At 39.3% G+C, this 20,381-nt stretch overlaps 2 protein-coding genes across 2 annotated transcripts in view; one reads left to right on the top strand and one right to left on the bottom strand.

The window, feature by feature from the left end:
• The window catches only part of SENP1 (SUMO specific peptidase 1), a gene marked incomplete at both ends in the record, with an annotated part of 78,573 nt that extends 61,377 nt beyond the window's left edge, over positions 1 to 17,196 (bottom strand). Inside the window, 4 exons of the mRNA XM_080706432.1 lie at positions 5,201 to 5,285; positions 7,068 to 7,198; positions 10,986 to 11,033; positions 17,145 to 17,196. Coding sequence (XP_080562558.1) covers positions 5,201 to 5,285; positions 7,068 to 7,198; positions 10,986 to 11,033; positions 17,145 to 17,196 — 316 coding nt within the window. The remainder of the gene's footprint in view (positions 1 to 5,200; positions 5,286 to 7,067; positions 7,199 to 10,985; positions 11,034 to 17,144) is intronic.
• Positions 17,197 to 19,376: 2,180 nt separating this feature from the next.
• PFKM (phosphofructokinase, muscle) overlaps positions 19,377 to 20,381 on the top strand; it is a gene marked incomplete at both ends in the record, with an annotated part of 48,462 nt that continues 47,457 nt past the window's right edge. The window contains one exon of the mRNA XM_080705254.1: positions 19,377 to 19,458. Coding sequence (XP_080561380.1) covers positions 19,377 to 19,458 — 82 coding nt within the window. The remainder of the gene's footprint in view (positions 19,459 to 20,381) is intronic.

Genomic DNA, 20,381 nt, shown 5'->3' with positions numbered 1-20,381 from the left:
GCCCTGCAAGTAAAGGAATTACAAGTACTGAAATCATAGGCATGCACCACTTTACACAGCTAGTCTTAAGCTTTAAAATGCAATAGAAATGCATAGGATCAGAAAGTCTGTTTAGCCAGTATAGGGTAGTTCCATCCCCATTCAGTGATATCACTGAACAGTCTTCTATTGATGATGAGATCAAGTAAAGATAGAAAGGAACCTGTAACAGGCTAAAGATCCTCTTTTTTTTTTTTTAAGTACCAGGGATGGAACCCAGGGCCATTCTACCTCTAAGCTACACCCCCCCCAGTCCTATTTTTATTCTCTATTTTGAGACAGGGTCTCACTAAGTTGCTGAGAGCCTCACTAAGTAGCTGAGGTTGGCCGTGAACTGAGATCCTCCCGTCTCAGCCTTCCAATTACTGAGATTACAAGCACAAGCCACCATGCTCAGCTAAAGATACTTTTTGAAGTGAACATTTAACCTGTACTGTTATCACTAAGAAATCAGAATTCAAATGCCAAAAAAAATCACTTATAATGTGCATATAAATACACACAAAACTAAAAGGAAATAGTTAAAACTTAATTGTGGATGTGTTTTAATAATAGAACAATGAATATTTTTCTACTTTTCTCTGCAAATTTTCTGCAGGAACAGGCAAGAACCTTTATGGACATAATAAATTTCATATTAAAAAATAAGTGTGTGTCCAATAATAACTTACAATGAAAGTATTTATCAATTGGTCCTGTTAACTTTAGGATTCCCTTAGTTATTATAATAATAGGACACTTTAAGCAATTTTACCTACAGGATCTTGTGCTAAGTTATCACATGCTGGCCTCAAAACAGTGATCCTCCTATGAAGTTTGGTAAACTAATTAAAATTATTTCCTTTTTGTGTGGGTGTATGTAGTGTTAGGGATTGAATCCGGGGGGAATCTACCTCCACGCTACATCCCCAGCCCGACTTTTTATTCTTCATTTTAAACCAAGGCCTCACCAAGTAGCTGAAGCTGACTTTGAATCTGGATCCTCCTGTCTCAGCCTCCCAAGTACTGAGATTACAGGCTTCACACCACACCCAGCTTCACAAATTTTTTTTTTCATCTTAATTTACTTTTTTGTTGTTGTTTAGGGCTAAAAAAAGTTTTAATTTTCTTTTCAGTGTGCTCTTGCTTAAAACTGAAGGTCCTCAAGATTAACCATCACTAACTTATTAAAGTAAAACAGTGTTAACATTTTGTTTTCTACAAATAAGATTATTTTTAAAAGTACAATCTTGAGTGTTTGAGAAGCATATTTTTAAAAAGGCTTGATCTAGAGAGGTAGATACAATAAGACAATATATGAGACGCTAAGCCAGGCATGATGATCCCAGTATTTGGGAGGCTGAGACAGGAGAATCTCAGTTTGCAGACAGCCTCAGCTACTCAGTGTGGCCCTTTGCAACTCAGTGAAACCCTATTTCAAAATAAAGAATAAAAATAGGGATGAAGGTGTAGCTCGAGGTAGAATGCCCCTGGGTTCCACCCCAGTACAGCAATAAATAAATAAATAAATAAACAAATAAATAAATAAATAAATACACAAACAAACAGCTCCAAATCTTAGATTCTAACGTTTCAGTTTTCCTTTACATTTTATATTGGTGGAGATAGTAGGATGAGACAAGAGATAAACACCAATAGAGTCAGGATCAGAAGATTAAGACAGTTAAACTGGGGATCCACATCTAGCCCAGTCAGGTTAAGGTCAAAGTGACTGACAACACAAATTAACATGAAGACTATTAGAAAAGATTATATCCAAAAGAGCTAAAAGAGATGAAATTTTGTAGGACTTGCAATGAACTGGAATGGGTATAGCAAAGAAAAGAATAAAAAGTAGCTTTCATTTTTATTTACTTATTTTTATTACTTAATTAACTTATTTTACCATTGAGCTATATCCCTGGGCCTAAAAATAGCTTTTATTTTTATGTAACTGGGGATTGAATGCAGGGACATTTTATCTCTGAGGTATAACTCCAGCCCTATTTTTTTTTTTCTTTTGAAACAGGATCTTGCTAAGCTACCATATGCTGGCCTTGAACCTGTGATCCTCCAGTCTCATTCTCCCAAGTACTGGGATTACAGGTATGTACCATAGGCAGGTTCAAAGTAGCTTTTAAGCCAGGCATGGTGGTGCACACTTGTAATCCCTGTGCTTGGGAGGCTGAGACAGGAGGATCACACAGTTTCAAAGCCAGCCTCAGCTACTTAGTGAGGCTCTCAACAACTTAGTGAGGCCCTGTTTTCAAATAAAGTATAAAATAGGTCAGGGAGTATAGCCCAGAGGTAGAAAAGTCCCTGGGTTCCACCCCCAGTACCACACACACAAAAAAAGTAGCTTTTAATTTAAAACTTTATTAAACAAAAAAGCATCCAGACTCTTGACATTCATATATTTATTGGTACTAGGGTTCCTGGAAACCCTTCTACCTGCAGGCTACACTCCCAGGCCTATTTTTATACTTTTTTATTTAGAAACAGGGTCTCTTAAGTCAGCGCAGCTGGCTTCAAACCTGCACAATTCTCCTGTCTCCAACTCCCAAGCATGGGGATTACAAGCGTGCGCCACCACGCCCGGCTGACATTCATATATTTAAAGTTTGTGTATATGTGTGGTACTGGGAAACCAGATGTTTTAAATCTAAGCTAAACCCCCAGCCCTTTTTAGATTTTACTTCGAAACAGGGTCTGGGTAAATTGCTGAGGTTGGCCTTTAAACTGCAATCCTCTTGTCTCCCAAGTACTGGAGATTACAGGCCTGTGCCAAAACATCTGGCACAGACTTAAAATTTTGATCGTTAGGAAGCAACCCTGGAGATAGCTGACATAATACAAGCTTGTTTGATCAGGGACTAGATGAAATTAGGTAGAGGAACAAATTTGAATCTTCCACTTCAAGATGTGAATAATGTAGAGAATGCATCCAGTAGATAGTTCAGCACTTACATTTTAGCATGACTTTATTTTTCACTAGTTTTTCTCTATTCATTGTCATGTATACATTAAGTGTTATAAATTTATTTTTCCTAAAAATGTTCTAATTCAAGTGGGAAACAAATTTCAGTGTAAGATTTTTGATATGGGTATCAATTTGTGGTCTGAATTAAACAGAAAAACTATAACTCTCAACAATTATGTAACTTAGTAGACAGCTAGAAATATAGTTAATATGGCCACAGTCAAGAACATGAAGATTTGAGGTTAGCTCAGGTACTTTCTTTATGAATATTAATGGTCTATTGATTTTTTTAAAAAAGCCATGTTATCAGTAATAGCTGAAAGTGGCAAGGGTGAAGTGGACAAAAACTATAGAAAAAATAATGAAGCAAATGAAGGCACAGTTCCATTATGCCAAATCATAAACTCTTGGGGTCTGGTTATATTTTTGAATTTAAAATTTTGGGAATTTTAGATAGATAATCTGATATACTATGTAATACTTCTAGGTATAATCTGGAACAGTACCCTATAAACATTCTGCTATATCTGCAGCAAAATGTATAAATACTCATATTTACAGAGATAAAGGCAGAATATGAACAACTTTATGTCAGTTCCTGTAGACTTCAGAGGGATCAGGTCAGGTTTTTATGTCAAATGACTTATAAAAAAATACACTTGTTTTTCAGAGCGTTTTGCAATTTGGAAAAGCACATAAGAGATTGTGGATATGCATATCATTCCATGGGTTAGAAATCAACAGATAACAATAAATATGAGAAAGGACGTGCAAACAGATGGAAGACTAAAAATATACACAGTTTAAAAAAAAGAGATTTTATGTGTCGAATCATATACTGTGTACCATCAATGTACACAGATGAAAATTTTAATAAGAGGTCAAAGAGAGTTGAACTAAATAAGAACTGAGTTATAATCAGAAGATTTTGGGATATAATTTTATAATTTAATTATTAAATTATCATTTTAAATGAAAGCAAAGAATCTAGAATCTAATGGGTAAACTGGCATATAAAATTACAAGTTAACAGCCTGAATTCAAATGGAAATATTAATGATCTGATATCATTAACCACTCAACTATCCTTTCTCTAGGATTAATAATGAACTATCAAACCAGATTTCAGGCTCTGAACACAAGAAAGGCCTTTTCAATAATAATGAAATATTATGGTAATGAATAATGAATACTAATGATATTAAGAGTTACTTTCTGAGCGAATTAACTGATTTTTCTATAAAAATTATGCACACACTCTGTGGAGGCCACTGCCCACCCCAAGAGAGGAAATCCAGTGCCCAGGTTTGATAAAGTACCACCCACCTAATCACATTTAAATACAATATAAATCTAAAAGAACATCATACTAACGTCTTTTTAGGGGAGGAGATCTCATCTTGCTGACAAAGAATCCTGAGAAAGCCAAATAACAAGAATAATTATTATTTGCATTTCATATTTTTCATCTCAGCTTATCCTTAGAAAAAATTTAGGCAGGCTCAGTTTAGGAATAGTGGTATTCCTAGTATCCCCATATTTGTGAAGAGTGAAGCAAAAGGAGTGAAAAAACCTGGAAAGACCACTATAATCTTCCTGAGTCATATTGCCAAAAGGCTAACCAAGAAAAGTCTTCATTTTCCAAGGCAGAGACAGAAAATCAATGAAAGTCTAAACTTTAGGAAGAGGGCAGATAGTAAGTCAGGCAGCCCAGAGACATGAACAGCCTAGAAAACACTGACTTCTGTCATAGATTATGTCGAATAGGCAAGCCCTTGAATATGCAAGCATATGGCTGTGGCAGGTGCTAGACAGAAACATGTAGTTAATATTTCCTGCCCTGATGGAGGGAAAAGCTTGGGTAGAAATAAATTTTCAGGTTTGTTTCAAGCAGAACAGAAATAAATCAGCTCTTTGGTTTAGATCAATGTAAAGCAAATACACTTATATACACATAGTCAAAAAAAGTAAAAAAACAAAAACAAAGCTGTATTGCTAAGTTAACTTCTAGTTGAGACTAGATCTGCAAAGTATTACAACAGCATACATACACACAAAAAAGCTTATTAAAATGATGTTTTAGTGGAGAAAATGCCATTTTGCTTTTGACAATGTTTTCACTTTTAGAGATGGTAAACAAAAGATTTACTTTGAAGAGATCTGAGAGGTGCAAGTACCTTGACTACAAGTAATGTGTCATACCTGAGTAATAATTTGGATGATAAGCTGTACTTCTTGTGGGACATGAAAAAGATCGGTCCAAATTTCCTTGCCTGGAAGGTAAAATCTAAACAAAGTAGAAAAAATTTCTTAAATAATATTTCTGGTAATAAAAGGGAATAAAAATTTATATTAAGAAAAAAACATAAAACAAGATTATGATATATTTTGCCACTCAAGACAATTATGTGGATTTATATATATTATAAATAAACTGTGTATCATAAACAAGGAATAGAGACAAAAAGATGAAATAATTCAGGTTTAAGGAGAAAAAATGAATGGACAAAATATCTGCCACACAACTTAATTCAAAGACTGTTCATTAGAAGGTAAATAGCTAGGCATGGTGGCACACACTTGTAATCCCATTACTTGAGAGTCTGAGAGAGGAGGATCATAGGTTAACAGCTGGCCTCGGCTACTTAGTGAGGCCCTCTACAACTTAGTAAGACTCTGTTTCAAAATAAAGAATAAAAAATTGGGCTAAGAGCCGGGCATGGTGGTGCATGCTTGTAATCCCAGCATTTGGGAGGCTGAGATGGGAGGATCATAGTTCAGGGACAGCCTCAGCTACTGCTTAGTGAGGCCCTTTGCAACTCAGAGAGACCCTGCTTCAAAATAATAAAATATAGGGCTGAGGGTATAGCTTGAAGACAGAATGACCCTGGTTCTATTCCCAGTACCACAAAAAAAAAAAAAAAAAAAAAAAAAAGGGCTGAAGGTGTAGCTTGATGGTAGAATGCCTCTGGGCTCAATCCCCAGCACCACACACAAAAAAGGTAAATATGAAAATAGTAGCTCTTGTCTGAAAGCCAGTTGTTGTAACATTTATTACAGGGGTTGAGAAAATCAACTTGATTTTTATTCTTTTGAAAACTTTAGCAAGATAGTTTTTAATCAGGGGCAGCATTGCACCTTAATACAAATCTGAAATGTGTAAATATGTACCTATTATCTAAATGATTATGGGGGGTGGGTGCTACAAGTATTTAGTAGCTATCCTGCTATACCTATGACAGATTCACAGGCAAAGAACTCATCCACATTACTAATGGCTTTCCTGCTGAGGAGGACTGTTTTATTAATAGTGCTCCTCACACTTTAATGTGCATATAAATCAGCTGGAGATGTTTTTAAAATATAAATTCTGATTCCTTGGTAGGGAATGATGCCTGAGATTCTACATTTCTACCAAGTACCTAAGGAATGCTGATGCTCCTCATAGGAATGCTAATGTCCCTGGTCCATGTTCAGTCATTGAGAAACTAAGCATTACAGCACAGTTCAACCTCAGAGTGGCTGTGTATTTACAAACACACAAATCCAACTTAATGCTCACTAATTTTAAGACAAAAGTTTAAAAGAACACTGATCTATGTACTGACAGTTGTAATCTTAAGAGAAACAATAAAATATTTTATAAAAGATGCTGTTCTCAAATAACTCAGTTTCTTGTGCTTTATTTATTTAACCCTCCATTGTGTTTTAAGTATTTTTCTTTTTTCTTAAGGAAACGCTTGTCACTCTAACTGGCTATTTTATTACTGTTAAATTTATGTTGTTTTCCAACTTAGAAACCAGCTACAGTATGGCCCATTTAATAGCATGTTTCAACAGGTTTTTCTGTTTTTTTTTCTTGTGTTTTATTTATTTAACCCTCAAATAACTCAACCTATTTTGTCTTAACTTTCTAGTCTTTAATATATCAAGCAGAATTTCACACAAATTGCCTCTAAAAAGTTCACACATATGCTGTGCTTAAAAGTGAGGCTTTTAAACTACATCAGACAAAAACCTGAAATGAATATATGAACTAATTAATCAGATGAAGAAAATTATTCCTAACCTGCTGGTCAGAAAGTGAAAGCTGGTCCTCTGGAAAACCTGACTGTGGCAGGAGGTGAGTTTTGAAGATGGAGTTGTGGTTCACTAAAGTTATTTCTCCAGCATCCATTCTCACCCTATTGGCAATATCATCTGGGGAAAGAGTACAGGTTAGCTCAAGTCACATAATTCTTTAATAACTGTTTCCCTATGAACCAATTTTTTCACCTAATAAAAAATGATTCCCAGTTAAGTGTGGTGGTACATTCTTGCAATCTCAATATTTGGGAGGTTGAGACAAGAGGATTACAAGTTCAAGGCCCGCCTCAACAACTTAGCAAGGCCATCCACAACTTAGTGAGACCCTCCTGTTTCAAAATAAAAAATAAAAAACAAAATATGGCAGGGAGTATGGCTCAGAGGCAGAATGCCCCTGGATTCAATTCCCAGCACCACAAATACACAAAAAAATTCCCCTAACCAGTAGTAAAAAATCTCAGAATGTCATTGTCAAAAGGGGCCCATATGTAGAAATTGGTTCATTTGGAATTGATTGCAATCACCTATCAAATAATTCAAAACTGTTGGGCATGGTGGTACACTATCTTATAATCTAGCATTTGGGAGGCTGAGACAGGAAGATTGCAGAGAGCCTTAGCTACTTAGTGAAACCCTTTGCAACTCAGTGAGACTGTTTCCAAATAAAGAATAAAAAGTAGGGCTGGGGGTGTAGCTCAAAGGTAGAATGCCCCTGGGTTCCATTCCCAGTACTGTCTCTCTCACACACACACACACACACACACACACACACACACACACACACACACAAATTACACAAGAATAAAAGTTTTCTTTAATTTTAATTATTTATTTGGTAGTACTGGGAATCCGATTTACTCCTCCAGTCCTATTTTATTCTTTTATTTTGAAACAGGGTCTCAAGTCTCAATATATTAGAATAAGTTGCTAAGGCTGGCTATGAATCTGTGATCCTCTTATCTCAGCCTCCCAGGTAGTGGGATTACAATCATGCACCACCAAGCCTGGCTTGAATTAAATTTTTAGAATAAAATGTCCCCAAAAGAAAATTTAATGTTTTAACTATAAGGCATTTAATATATAAAAAATAAAAGGGAATCCAGAGAGAAAGGCATACACAGAGAGAGATGCATCCACTGGAAGTCCCAACTGTCCCAACTGTCTACAGTGAGACAAAGGCAGGAGGATCATTTGAGCCCAGGAGTTCAGGACCAGCCTGAGCAATACAATAAGACCTCCTAACAGGTATTAGCTCAATTACTCTAATATCATAGCATGGCAGTATGGCAGTACTTTTTTTTTTTTTTTTTGGTAGTAATGGTGATTTAACCCAGGGGCATTCTACCTTTGAGTTACACTCCCAGTCCCATTTTTTTTTATTCTTTGTTTTTGAAACAGGATCTCACTAAGTTGTAGAAAGCCTCACTAAGTAGCTGAGGCTGGCTGTGAACCTGTAATCTTCCTGTCTCAGCCTCTCAAGTACTGAGATTATAAGCATGCGCCACCACACCCAGCTCATGGCAGAATCTTACTTCAGAAACAATTTTTGTTGTTTCTTGTGGTACCAGAGATGGAACCTAGGGGCATTCTACCTTTGAGCTACACCTCCAGCCCAATTTTCTATTCTTTATTTTGAAACAGGGTCTCAGTGAGTTGCAAAGGGCCTCACTAAGTAGCTGAGGCTGTCCTTAAACTGCGATCTTCCTGTCACAGCCTCCCAAATGCTGGGATTACAAGCGTGCACCACAATGCCTAGCTTCAGAAACATTTTTTAAAGCTTTGTTCCTATAAAAGAACTAAAATAGGAACAAATGTATGTTAAGGGAATGTGTGTGCATGTACGTAAGTGGTTGGAAAGGGGATGGTGGGGATTGAACCCAGACATGTCCTACCACTGAGCTATACCCCCAACCTTTTTATTTTTTTATTTTGAAACAAGGTCTTGCTAAGTAAGCTGCTGGGGCTGGCCTCAAAACTACAATCCTCCTGTCTCAGCCTCCTAAGTACTGGGTTTATAGGCATGTACCACCACAACTGACTATATTAAGGGAACTTAATGATTTACACTGATGACAGCAGTGAGAGAAAAGGGAAACAATGACCATCAAAGAGAAAGGTAGACCATTCAACAAGAAAACAAAAAAATGGCTAATATGTATTTAAAAGGACCATATGAAATGTTCTAAGATCTTACTGTATATATTTTTCAGCTTATTTCTAAATTGGTTACTAATCCCAACCTTACATTGTTTCCTTTACAGACATAAAGTACTAGCCCAGCATGATAGTGTATGCCTGTAATTCCACTACTTGGGAGGCACAACTTGGCAAGACCCTCAACAACTTAGCAAAACCCTGTTTCAAAATAAAAACTTAAAAAGTGTTGAGGGTGTAGCTCTGTAGCTTGGAAGTAGAATGCTCCTGGGTTCAATCTCTAGTACAAAAAAAAGTACTGTGAATTAAACAGTAGAAAATATTCCACTCTCATAATGAATTCTCAGTATCACTATATTAAATATTTACCTTAATCAAATTATTTGTCACAAAGAAGATAGTCTAATGTAATACTAATAGATACTCTAGAACCAGAGTGATTTGAATCCTGACTTTTCCTAGTTTATGACCCTAAGCAGATTTCTCAGCCTCTGTGTCTCCCTTTCCTTGTTAATACAATAGGGATAATGTCAGTATCTACTTTGTAGGTACTAAGGTATCCTTGTAAGGTGGCCAGAAGAATTAAATAGATTAATACATTTTAAGTACTTAGAACAGGTACATAGTAACCATAGGAAATATTTGCTAGTGTATGGTTGGTTTTATCAAAACAATGAATAAGAAGTTGTTTCTAGCCAGGCACAGTGGCACACCCTTGTAATCCCAGTATTCAGGAGGCTGAGACAGGAGAATTGTGGTTCACACACAGCCTCAGCTACTTAGTGAGGCCCTCTGCAACTTAGTGAGACCCTGTTTTGAAATAAAGAATAAAAAACAAATAGGATAGGGGGTGTATCTCAGAGATTGAATGCCCCCTGGGTTCCATCCCCAGACCCACACACACACAAAAAAGTTGTCCCTAAATGACTGTAAATAATGTCTTATATCAAAAAAATTATGTATGGTATATACTTTTATACAATTAGGATTAAGGTCTCAAAATTATTTTTTGTTATTTGACTTTTAATTTTTTTCTTTCTTCTTCTTCTTCTTCTTCTTCTTCTTCTTCTTCTTCTTCTTCTTCTTTTTTTTTTTTTTTTGTGGTACTGGGGTTCCTGTAAGCCCTTCTACCTCCGGGCTACACTCCCAGACCTATTTTTTAACATATTTTTTTTGGAAACAGGGTCTCATAAGCCAGCGCCGCTGGCTTCAAACCTGTGCGATCCTCCTGTCTCCACCTCCCAAGAGCGGGGATTACAAGTGTGCACCACCACGCCCAGTTTTTTTTTTTTAATTGGTGCATTGTATTCATACATCTTTTTTGTTTGTTTGCTTTTGGGTGGTACTGGGGGTGGAACCCAGAAGCTTTCTACCTCCGGGCTATACTCCCAGACCTATTTTATATTTTATTTGGAAACAGGGTCTCACTAAGTTGCTGAAAGCCTCACTAAGTAGCTGAGGCTGGCTTTGAACCCATGCAATCCTCCTGTCTCAGCCTCCCAAGCGCAAGGATTACAAGCGTGCGCTACCACGCCCGGTGTATTCATACATCTTAATGGGATAAAAGATGGAGACATACATGCACACATCACCCAATTAGCACTTACCCAATTCCCACCTCATTCCCTCCCCCTCCCTCTCTTAAAACTATTATGCACAAAGATACAAATATTGAAAAAATTCTTTCATTCCAGCTTAACTAATCAGAGTAACTAAAAGGACTGAATGACTATTTCATATGTCTTACCCATGTCAGGTCTCTTCACATCACTGACTTTAGCAAAGATACAAAGTCCTATAAAAGACACAAAACAGAAACATTATACAGTGAAACATCTCCTTCATATATTATAGAAGAAGCAGCTACTCAGAAGTGACATTTGTGCTCTTAGAGGACAAAAATCTAAGGTAACAAGGGGAGTTGACCTGATGGGAAGAGAGTGGAAAATAAAACTGGGCCAAGGTGCTTCCAAACTTTCTACAAGCTGCGCTACACTAAACTGCAATTACAGACAACCCACAGGATCATAGAATATTAAAGCAAAAGCAAGTTGAGACAATCAACCCTCAAAGATTGAGCAATTTACAGTTATAAAGTTAGTGACTACACTGAAATTACAACCTAGAAATTCTTCCCAGCTCATTGATTTTTTTTTTCCTAATACTTCATGGTAACAAACAAGTGACAGACCTCATGATGATCCTATTTGACTTCTCTTACATACATTCTATTCAAAGGACAGATATAAAGCTACTTATTTTTGAAGACCATCAAGAAATACTTCCTAATAGCTGGGCGTGGTGGCACAAGCTTGTAATCCCAGCATTTGGGAGGCTGATATAAGTGCATCACAGTAGGCGGACAGGCTCAGCTAATTAGTGAGGCGCTTTGCAACTCAGTGAAACCCTATTTCAAAATAAAGAATAAAATAAAATAGAGCCAGGCGTGGTGGCGCACGCTTGTAATCCCAGCATTTAGGAGCTGAGACTGGAGGATCGCGGTTCGCAGACAGTCTCAGCTACTTAGTGAGGCCCTTTGCAAATCAGTTAGTCTGTTTCAAAAATAAAAGAATAAAAAAAAAGACTGGGGGTGTAGCTCGAAGATGGAATGCCCTCTGGGTTCCATTCCCAATACCACAATATCAAAATAAAATAAAATAAAATAGGGCTGGGAATATAGCTCAGAGGTAGAATGCCTCTAGCTTCCATCCTCAGTACTGAAAAAAAAAAAAAAAAAAACCTTCATAGTTGGGCATGGTGTCACATACCTATAATCCCAGTAACTTGAGAGGCTGAGACAGAAGAATCACAGGTTTAAGGCCAGCCTCAGCAACTTAGCAAGGCCTTCTGCAACTGCTAAAAGCCCCTTTACCTATAGTATCCCCATAATCTGCAGGGAATGTGTTCCAAGACCCCCAATGAATGCCTGTTACGCAGGTAATACTGAATCCTGTATATGATGTTTTCTTCCTATACAACATAAAGTTTAATTTACATTTTAGGCATAGTAAGAGATTGGCAGCAATAAAATAGAACAACTATAACAATATGCTATAAATTATATAAATGTGACCTCTCAAAATATGAATTTTCTATTTTTTATTATCATTATTATTATTCTCTTGGTCCTGGTGATTAAATCCAGGGCATTCTACCTCTAAGCTACAGGGTCTCACTAAGTTGCTGAGGGCCTCTCTAAATTGCTGAATCTAGCTATGAATCTGCAATCCTCCTGTCTCAGCCTCCCAAGTACTGGAATTAGAAGCATGTGCCACCACATCTGGTCCATCTAATTATTACCATTACTATTACTAGTATTGTTAGTAGCAGTAATATTTTGTACCGATAACCATTCAACCTCCAAGCTATATCCCCCACCCTAATTTTTATGTTTTATTTTGAAATAGAGTATCACTAAGTTGTGGAAGGCCTCACAAGTTGCTGAGACTGGCCACAAGCCTATGATCCTCCTGTCTCAGTCTCCCAAGTACTGGGATTATAAGCATGCACCACCAAGCCTGGCTTATTTTCTTATTTTGAAACAGGGTCTTCCTAAATTGCTGAGGCTATCTGAGAACCTACCATTTTCTGTATACGCCTCCCAAGTACTAAGATTACAAGCGTGCAACACCATGCTCAACTCTAATTATTTTTAAATTACAGTTAACTATGGGTAACTGAAACTGCAAAAAGTGAAGCCTTAGATAAGAGGAGACTTTCCTTACTTTCGTCTCTGATATATCCATTTTTCCCAAGAAAAAAGGAAGTTAAGAGCCTAACTGCTTGGGACTAGGTTAATAAACTTATCATAAGCACATATACTTTTGGCAAACTTCTAATAAGAGGAGACCATATCTATTCATAATCTTTATTTTTTAAAAAAGATTGAGCACTTCATCAAGTACATAACATTATGGCTTCAATGTATTCAGGAGACTACATAATGATAATAGTCATTCTTTGTGATCACAATAATGAAATGCATATGAGGAAGGCTGCTTGTGTTTTTTTTGGGGGGGGGCACAGATATAGACGAAGCAGAATAATCACCTATGATTACCTAGGCTTGCCAGGGAAGATCCCCAAATAGTTTATGCTTTAAATTTAGCTTTCAAAACATTTTCAAATGCTCAACCTAATAAAAAGTTTCTATTTGGAAATTCTCTAAGTTATTCTCCCCACTCCTTTATTTTTTTTTGGTGGTACTAGGGATGGAACCCAGGGGTCTTCTACCTCCAGGCTACACTCTCAGACCTATTTTATATTTCGTATTTTATTTGGAGACGGGGACCCTTAAGCCAGCTGAGGCTGGCTTCAAACCTAGCGATCATGTGCCACCACGCCTGGCTCCCCTTTGGTCATATGTGTTTGTGTGTGCACACGCATGTGCTGGAGACTGAATCCAGGGGCATTCTACCTTCAAGCTAAACTTTTTCAGCTCTTTACTTTTTGTTTTGCTTTGCTCTTTGTAGTACGGGAGATTGAATCCAGGGGCATTCTATGACTCAGAGCTACACCCCTAGCCTTTTTGTTTTGAAATAGGGTTGTTGAGAGAGTTGATACATTGCTGAGGCTGGCCTTGAAACTGTGATTTTCCTGTCTCAGCTTCCCAAGTACTGGGATTACAGGCCTGTACCACCATGCGTGGCTTTTTTATTCTGAAAACAATCTCACTAAATTGCTGGGGTTCTCACTATGTTGCTAATGCTGGCATCAAATGTGCTATCCTCCTGTCTCAGCCTCCCCAATTACTAGGATTACAGGCCACCATGTCTGGTTCACTTCTTTTTTTTTAATCAAGCAGAATTTTCTGGGTTCTGGATTAGGGGAAAATGACATATCAACCAAGAAATTAGCAGTGCTTTTTTAACATTTCATTCCTTTAAGTTACTTCCTAATCGCCATCACTAGCCTCTTTTTTGGGGGGGGATTAAAATGCCTAATTTAAAAGTCTAATACTGGGTATAACAATACCATTAATTTCCTTTGCATTTTGCTTAGATGTGAAGATGAAAATAAGCTAGAAATTCAAAGAGTTTGCTGGTCACAGTAGCACACGCGTGAAGTCCCAGTACTTGAGAGGCTGAGGAAGAAGGATCAAAAATTTAAGGCCAGTCTCAACAATTTAGGGAGATGTTGTTTCAAAATAAAAAATAAAAAGGGCTGGGTGTATACAGCTCAGAGGTATAATGCCCCTGGGTCCAATCCAAAGAAGAAAAAGAGAAAAGAAAGAAGAAAAAAGAAAAAAGATTATGTCCAGAGATTATGTTACTTGCGTCGGAGAAGACAAGAACCAAGGCATCCTGGACTTCCCAGCAAATACACATTCAAACATAGCTTCACATTGATTAACACATCCTCATATAAAGATTCTCACTGACAATACAAAAATAATCTCTAGCTGGCTCTGGGAAATCTACTTTGATTTACAATTTTTTTTTTCCAGAGATAGAACCCAGGGGCATTCTACCTCCCAGCTACACCTCTAGCCCTATTTTTTACTCTTTATTTTGAAACAGTCTCACTGAGTTGCAGAGGGTCTCACTAAGTAGCTGAGGAGGTCTCCAAACCACAATTCTCCTGTCTGCTGGGATTTTTTAAATATTTTATTTGGAAACAGGGTCTCACTAAGTTGCTGAAAGCCTCACTAAGTAGCTGAGGCTGGCTTTGAACCTGTGCGATCCTCCGGTCTCAGCCTCCCAAGTGCGGGGATTACAAGCGTGAGCCAAACGGGCGCCACCATGCCTGGCTTTTTTATTCTTTTTGTGTGTGTGTGTGTGGTACTGAAGGTGGAACCCAGAGGCTTTCTACCTCCAGGCTATACTCCCAGCCCTATTTTATATTTTATTTGGAAACAGGGTCTCACTAAGTAGCTGAGAGCCTAAGTAGCTGAGGCTGGCTTCGAACCTGTGCAATCCTCCTGTTTCAGCCTCCTGAGTGCAGGGATTACAAATGTGCGCCTCCACGCCCAGCGTTTATTCTTTACTTTGAAACAGGATCTCACAGAGCTGCAAAGAGCCTAAGTAGTGGAGACTGTACGCCTGTTTGTTTTGATATAGGGTTGTTGAGAGAGTTGATACATTGCTGAGGCTGGTCTTAAAACTGTGATTCTCCAGTCTGGGCCTCCAAAAAACTGGAATTACAAACTGGAGACAGCCCAGCTTAATTTACAATTTTAAATAACTAAAGCCCCACATTTACATCTTAATACAAATACACCTAACTTCTTCAATGTGCTTAGAGTACTTCCTTTTACCTACTACCCCATCACTTTAGAAGGATGTTTTATCCTTGAATTTTACATAAGATAAATAAGATAAGAAACACTGATGGCTCCAAATTCTTGCAAGAATAACATTTTTTTCTCTTAAAATTATTCTAGAGCTGGGTGTGGTAACCAAGCTTGTAATCCCAGCATTTGGGAGGCTGAGACAGGAGAATAGCAATTCAAGGACAGCCTCAGCTACTTAGAGAGGCCCTTTGCAACTGAGACCCCGTTTCAAATAAAGAATAGAAAATAGGGCTGAAAGTGTAGCTCGAGGTAAAATGACCCTGGGTTTCATCTTCAGTACTGAAAAAAAAAATTGTTCTAATCATTTTCTAGTATACATTGCTTATTTATTTTACTGAAAGAACACAAGAAGTTATTCAGGTGGATTAACTTAGTAGCTGAACACAAGTAGCTGAACACAACAGGAAACCTAAAGAAAAAAAAGATGATAAAGTCCTAACTGTAACAAATGTAAGTCATGGATAAAACATTTATAAGGTTATACACCTGCAAAGAGGTGATTATTCAGCCTCCACTACCCCCCCCAAAAAATTAGGGTTATGAAATTACTAGGAAATGCATATTGAATAGAGGCATTGTACAATTAGTGTATCCAGAATCAAGACATGATTAAAACAATTTATGGTATTTAGAGGGTATGGAAGTGATCATTATCAATCATCTTACACTGAGCTCCGGAAAACTGTGTATATGACATATACAAATATATGTGTTTCAGGTTTTTTTTAAATCCTTAGTATTTTTACATATTATCTCTCCCAATTAAACATTAAATGCCTTAAACATTCTAAGATCTTAAACCATATATATTTAACCTCTTTTATACACATACATTCATTATGCATTAAGTGCAGGTTACTGGGTATACAAAGATGAATAACTTGTTCTTTCCATTAAGAAACTCACTGTCTTCTTTGTCTAATAGAGGCCAGATATAGTAAGAGAGTAAAGCTGGTACAAGTGGTAGGAGATGTAGAAGCCAGTGGAAGGACTGCCAAAGCAGTAAAGAGTTACATCACCTTAACTAGAAGTAGCAGAACCTGTTTGCTTTTTTTTTTTTAATCCATCCACTACCCGGGGTTGGGATAATTAACTGAAATCAGGTAAAAATGAATGAAAATTCCTAAAGGGAGCTGGAGGGAGGCAGAATCTCTAAACTGGAAGATTAAAGGAATCATGCATAAAGAGATGCTTAAAGTTTCACTGTAACTGTATATCATATCAAAGTGTTATCTATATTTCAACACAAATCCTTAACACAAATTATCTTTACAAAAAATAATTTAGGAGATGATGCGAACCACTCCATCCAGAATATCCAATTACAACAAAGACCCTAAATCAAATTGGTCGGTAGCCTACAAAAGAGCTTTACACTGTACAAGAATCAGCACCACTCCAAAAACAGTAAATGTACTAAATGTGAAATGAAATAACTTTAACAAGTCTGACTTGAAAGTGATAAAGGAGTAAGTTATTACCAACAAGATAGTAGAAATACTGCAGAGGCACTGATAAACAGAAATCACCAAGCTCAAGACAAGAGAAACTGGGCATATAACCAGAGGGATCACACAAGAGGAAACCAAGAAAGAGGCGGTTCGAGGGAATTACCAGGAGGCGATGAGCCAGGTAAGCCAAGAGTGGCAGTGAGGGGGGTTTTCATAACCTGGGCAGGAGAGTCCAGACGTTTCTTTCTGGTGGTGGCACTAGCGATATCACAGAGTAAAAGAGTTGGAGAACTGTTTACGTAAGACGCAGAAGTAGCCGAGAAATATCATTCGGGTCTCAAGGAAGGCGAGAGGCGAAGCGGGTGCGAGAGAGCTGAGTTCGCGGTACAAACAGCTCTCCCCTGAGGGGAGACCCTGCCGTGGCGGGAAAGTCCGGGTCCCCGCTGGCCTCCCCGCGGCGGCGGCCTCCCCGCGCGGGGCGACAGGCCTGAAGGCAGAGCCTCGGAAGCCCTGCTAACGGCCGCTGGCCAGAGCGCGGCCGCCGGCCGCCAGAGGGGAGGGCAGGCGGCCCCCGGGGGCGGGGCCCAGGGGAAGGCGCCGGCCCCGCAGCGGCGCCCGCTTCCGCCCGGCCCAGCCGAGGCCAGCGGGCCCGGTCCGACTCGGCCTCCGGGTCCAGGCTCCCTCCATCCTCACCCCTCCCCCAGCTTCCCGCCGCCACTCACCGAACCGGAACCGGCTGCTATGCAAAGGGGTTTCCGGCCGGGCGCGGAACGCAAACCCCGGGAACCGCCGCGAACCGGAACCGCCTTCTCAACGCCGGAAGTGTGCTCGGCGGCTGGCGGGAGGGGGTGGGGCAGGAGGTCAAAGAGCAGAGTTAAGGACCCGAGGGACGCCTGCGCGACCGGCGAGGCCTGGGAAGCCACCGAGCGTTTCAGGCTGTAGTCCTCATTTCCCAGTTCCCTTTTCAGTCTGGGCTTTTTCTCTTTCTCCCACTGGGAATACCGTTAGTGCGTCCTTCGTCCTTTACTTTTCCCTGTTCCCTCGGCTCCCTTAACCGCCGCCTTCGGGTTCCGCAGGGTGATTCTCTCGCTTAGGCTCCGGTTTCCATGGCAGCCTTTCCCTGAGGCCCTAGATCTTTGAGAGCCTGTGACTTCCCTGAGAGATGGGAACCTGAGATCTCGGTGGATCTCAGGCCCTATCACGTCTTAATGAGAATCACAGGACGTTAGTGCTTGTAGAAGTTATAGAAGGTAGTTTAGTCTTAACAAGTAGAGGGAAATGAAGTATTTTCCCAAAGTTATAAAGTACATGGCAGATCTAGGACTAGGAAATAAGTTCCTTAATTTGCAGTCAGTCCTAAACACGGCAGCATATCATGTTTGACTGAACCATGGTGGGTGGTAGGGACATGTTTAGGATAAACTCCGATATGTAGAAACACAGGAAGTGATCTGTAGTGGAGCCCACAAAAGATACTCTTTTCTAGGTAGAGATAGGAAAGGTCCCAGAATTCTGGCCTCTGGAGGGCCACTTCTGCTGCTCCAGTGATCACGATGATTAACCTATAATCTATGCCAGACTTTTGAAGAGAAAATAGTGTGTGTGTGGGGGGGGTGCTTGTTCATTTAGTCTGCTTACCAGCCCTCTCAACGGGGCTGGCCTCTGGCCTAGGCTCCATATAAGAAGTCTTGGAGAAATGTTTCCTGGTAGGCACTCTAGACCCAGAAGACAGCCAAAATCTGAACTGTCTTGGAGAAAGCTCTGGAAGTTCCCAACCTTTCCATACTTTCAGCAGCTGAGAAAGAAGGTGCTTGCTGAGTTCAGGGTATCCTCTGTCATATATGAAAGTAGATTATTTGTACCATCTCATATGCTGATTGTGTGTGTGCATGGGGTACTGGAGATTGAACCTCAGGATACTCTGCCACTGAGCTACAGCCCCAGCTCTTTTTAAATTTTTATTTTCAGACAGGGTCTTGCTAAGTTGCCCAGGCCAGCCTCTAACTTGTGATCTAAGCATGAGTCATCATGCTTAGAGATATGCTGTTAATTTTATATTATCAAACTTAAAGCCAGGCGTGGTGGCACATGCTTGTAATCCTAGCATTCTGGAGGCTGAGACCTGAGGATCACGGTTAGCGGACAGCCTCACCTACTTAGTAAGGCCCTCCACAACTTAGTGAGACCCTGTTTCAAAATAAAGAATAAAAAATAGAAAAGGAGGTGTAGCTCAGAGGTCCAATGACCCTGGGTTCCATCCCCACACCCGCAAAAGCAAACAAAAAACTTAAGACCCATTAATACTGAGCCTACCTGGTCCACATCAGTGACCCCTTAATCCTTCCACAGATCTATTCATTTGGATTAAATCTGTCTTTAATTCTAGGAAATAGCCATGCATAAAGAAGAATTTAATCTGAAATTTTTCATGTGTGTGATTCAGTCTCGCCGGTTAGTCAGGACTTCAGAGAGAACAGGTACCATTATCTCCTGATCATACTACAGTGACGGGGAATGGGTTCTCTCACAAGGAGGCTTAATATAGGAAGTGAACTTTCTAGTGTAATTACAGACTAAAAGAGTCAGTTGCCCCTATTTATTCCATTCCCATTATGATAAAATATTTGTCAGTGAAAGCCAGTTGTGGTGCACACTTGTAATCCCAGTACTTAGGAAGCTGAGACAGGAGGATCGCAGGTTCATGCCAGCCTTAGCTACTTAGAGAGGCCCTCCACAATTTAGTAAGACTTTGTTTCAAAAAATAAAGAATAAAGCTGGGCGTGGTGGCGCATGCTTGTAATCCCAGCACTTGGGAGGTTGAGACAGGAGGATCACACAAGTTCGAAGCCAGCCTCAGCTACTTAGTGAGGCTCTCAGAAACTTAGACCCTGTTTCCAAATAAAGTATAAAATAGGTCTGGGAGTTTAGTCCAGAGGTACAAAAGCCCCTGGGTTCCACCCCCAGTACCACCAAAAAAAGAAAGAATAAAATGGGGCAAGGAGTGTAGCTCAAAGGTAAAATGCCCCTGGGTTCAATCCCTGGTCACACACACACACACACACACACACACACACACACACACAATTTGTCACTGAGTCTTTTCTTTGTTGACCTGGTATGAGAGGACAGGCCCTAGCAAATAAGGAGAACTTGGGAGTTGAGGGAGAACAAAATATATATCCTGTGAAATAGTCATTGATTTCTATGTCCTCTTGAATTTTCTCTCCCCCCTACACACACACACACACACACACACACACACACACACACACACACGAGTATTGGGGATGGAATCCAGTACATTCTATCTCCGAGCTACATTCCTAGCTCTTTTTTGTTTGTTTTGAGGCTGTCCTCAAACTTGTGATCCTCCTGTCTCAGCCTCCCAAGTACTAGGACT

Source organism: Muscardinus avellanarius, assembly GCF_963383645.1.
Source record: "Muscardinus avellanarius genome assembly, chromosome: 11".
NCBI lineage: Eukaryota > Metazoa > Chordata > Mammalia > Rodentia > Gliridae > Muscardinus > Muscardinus avellanarius.
The sequence above is the reverse complement of the archived record's forward strand: the minus strand, read 5'-3'. Positions and strand labels throughout refer to the sequence as shown.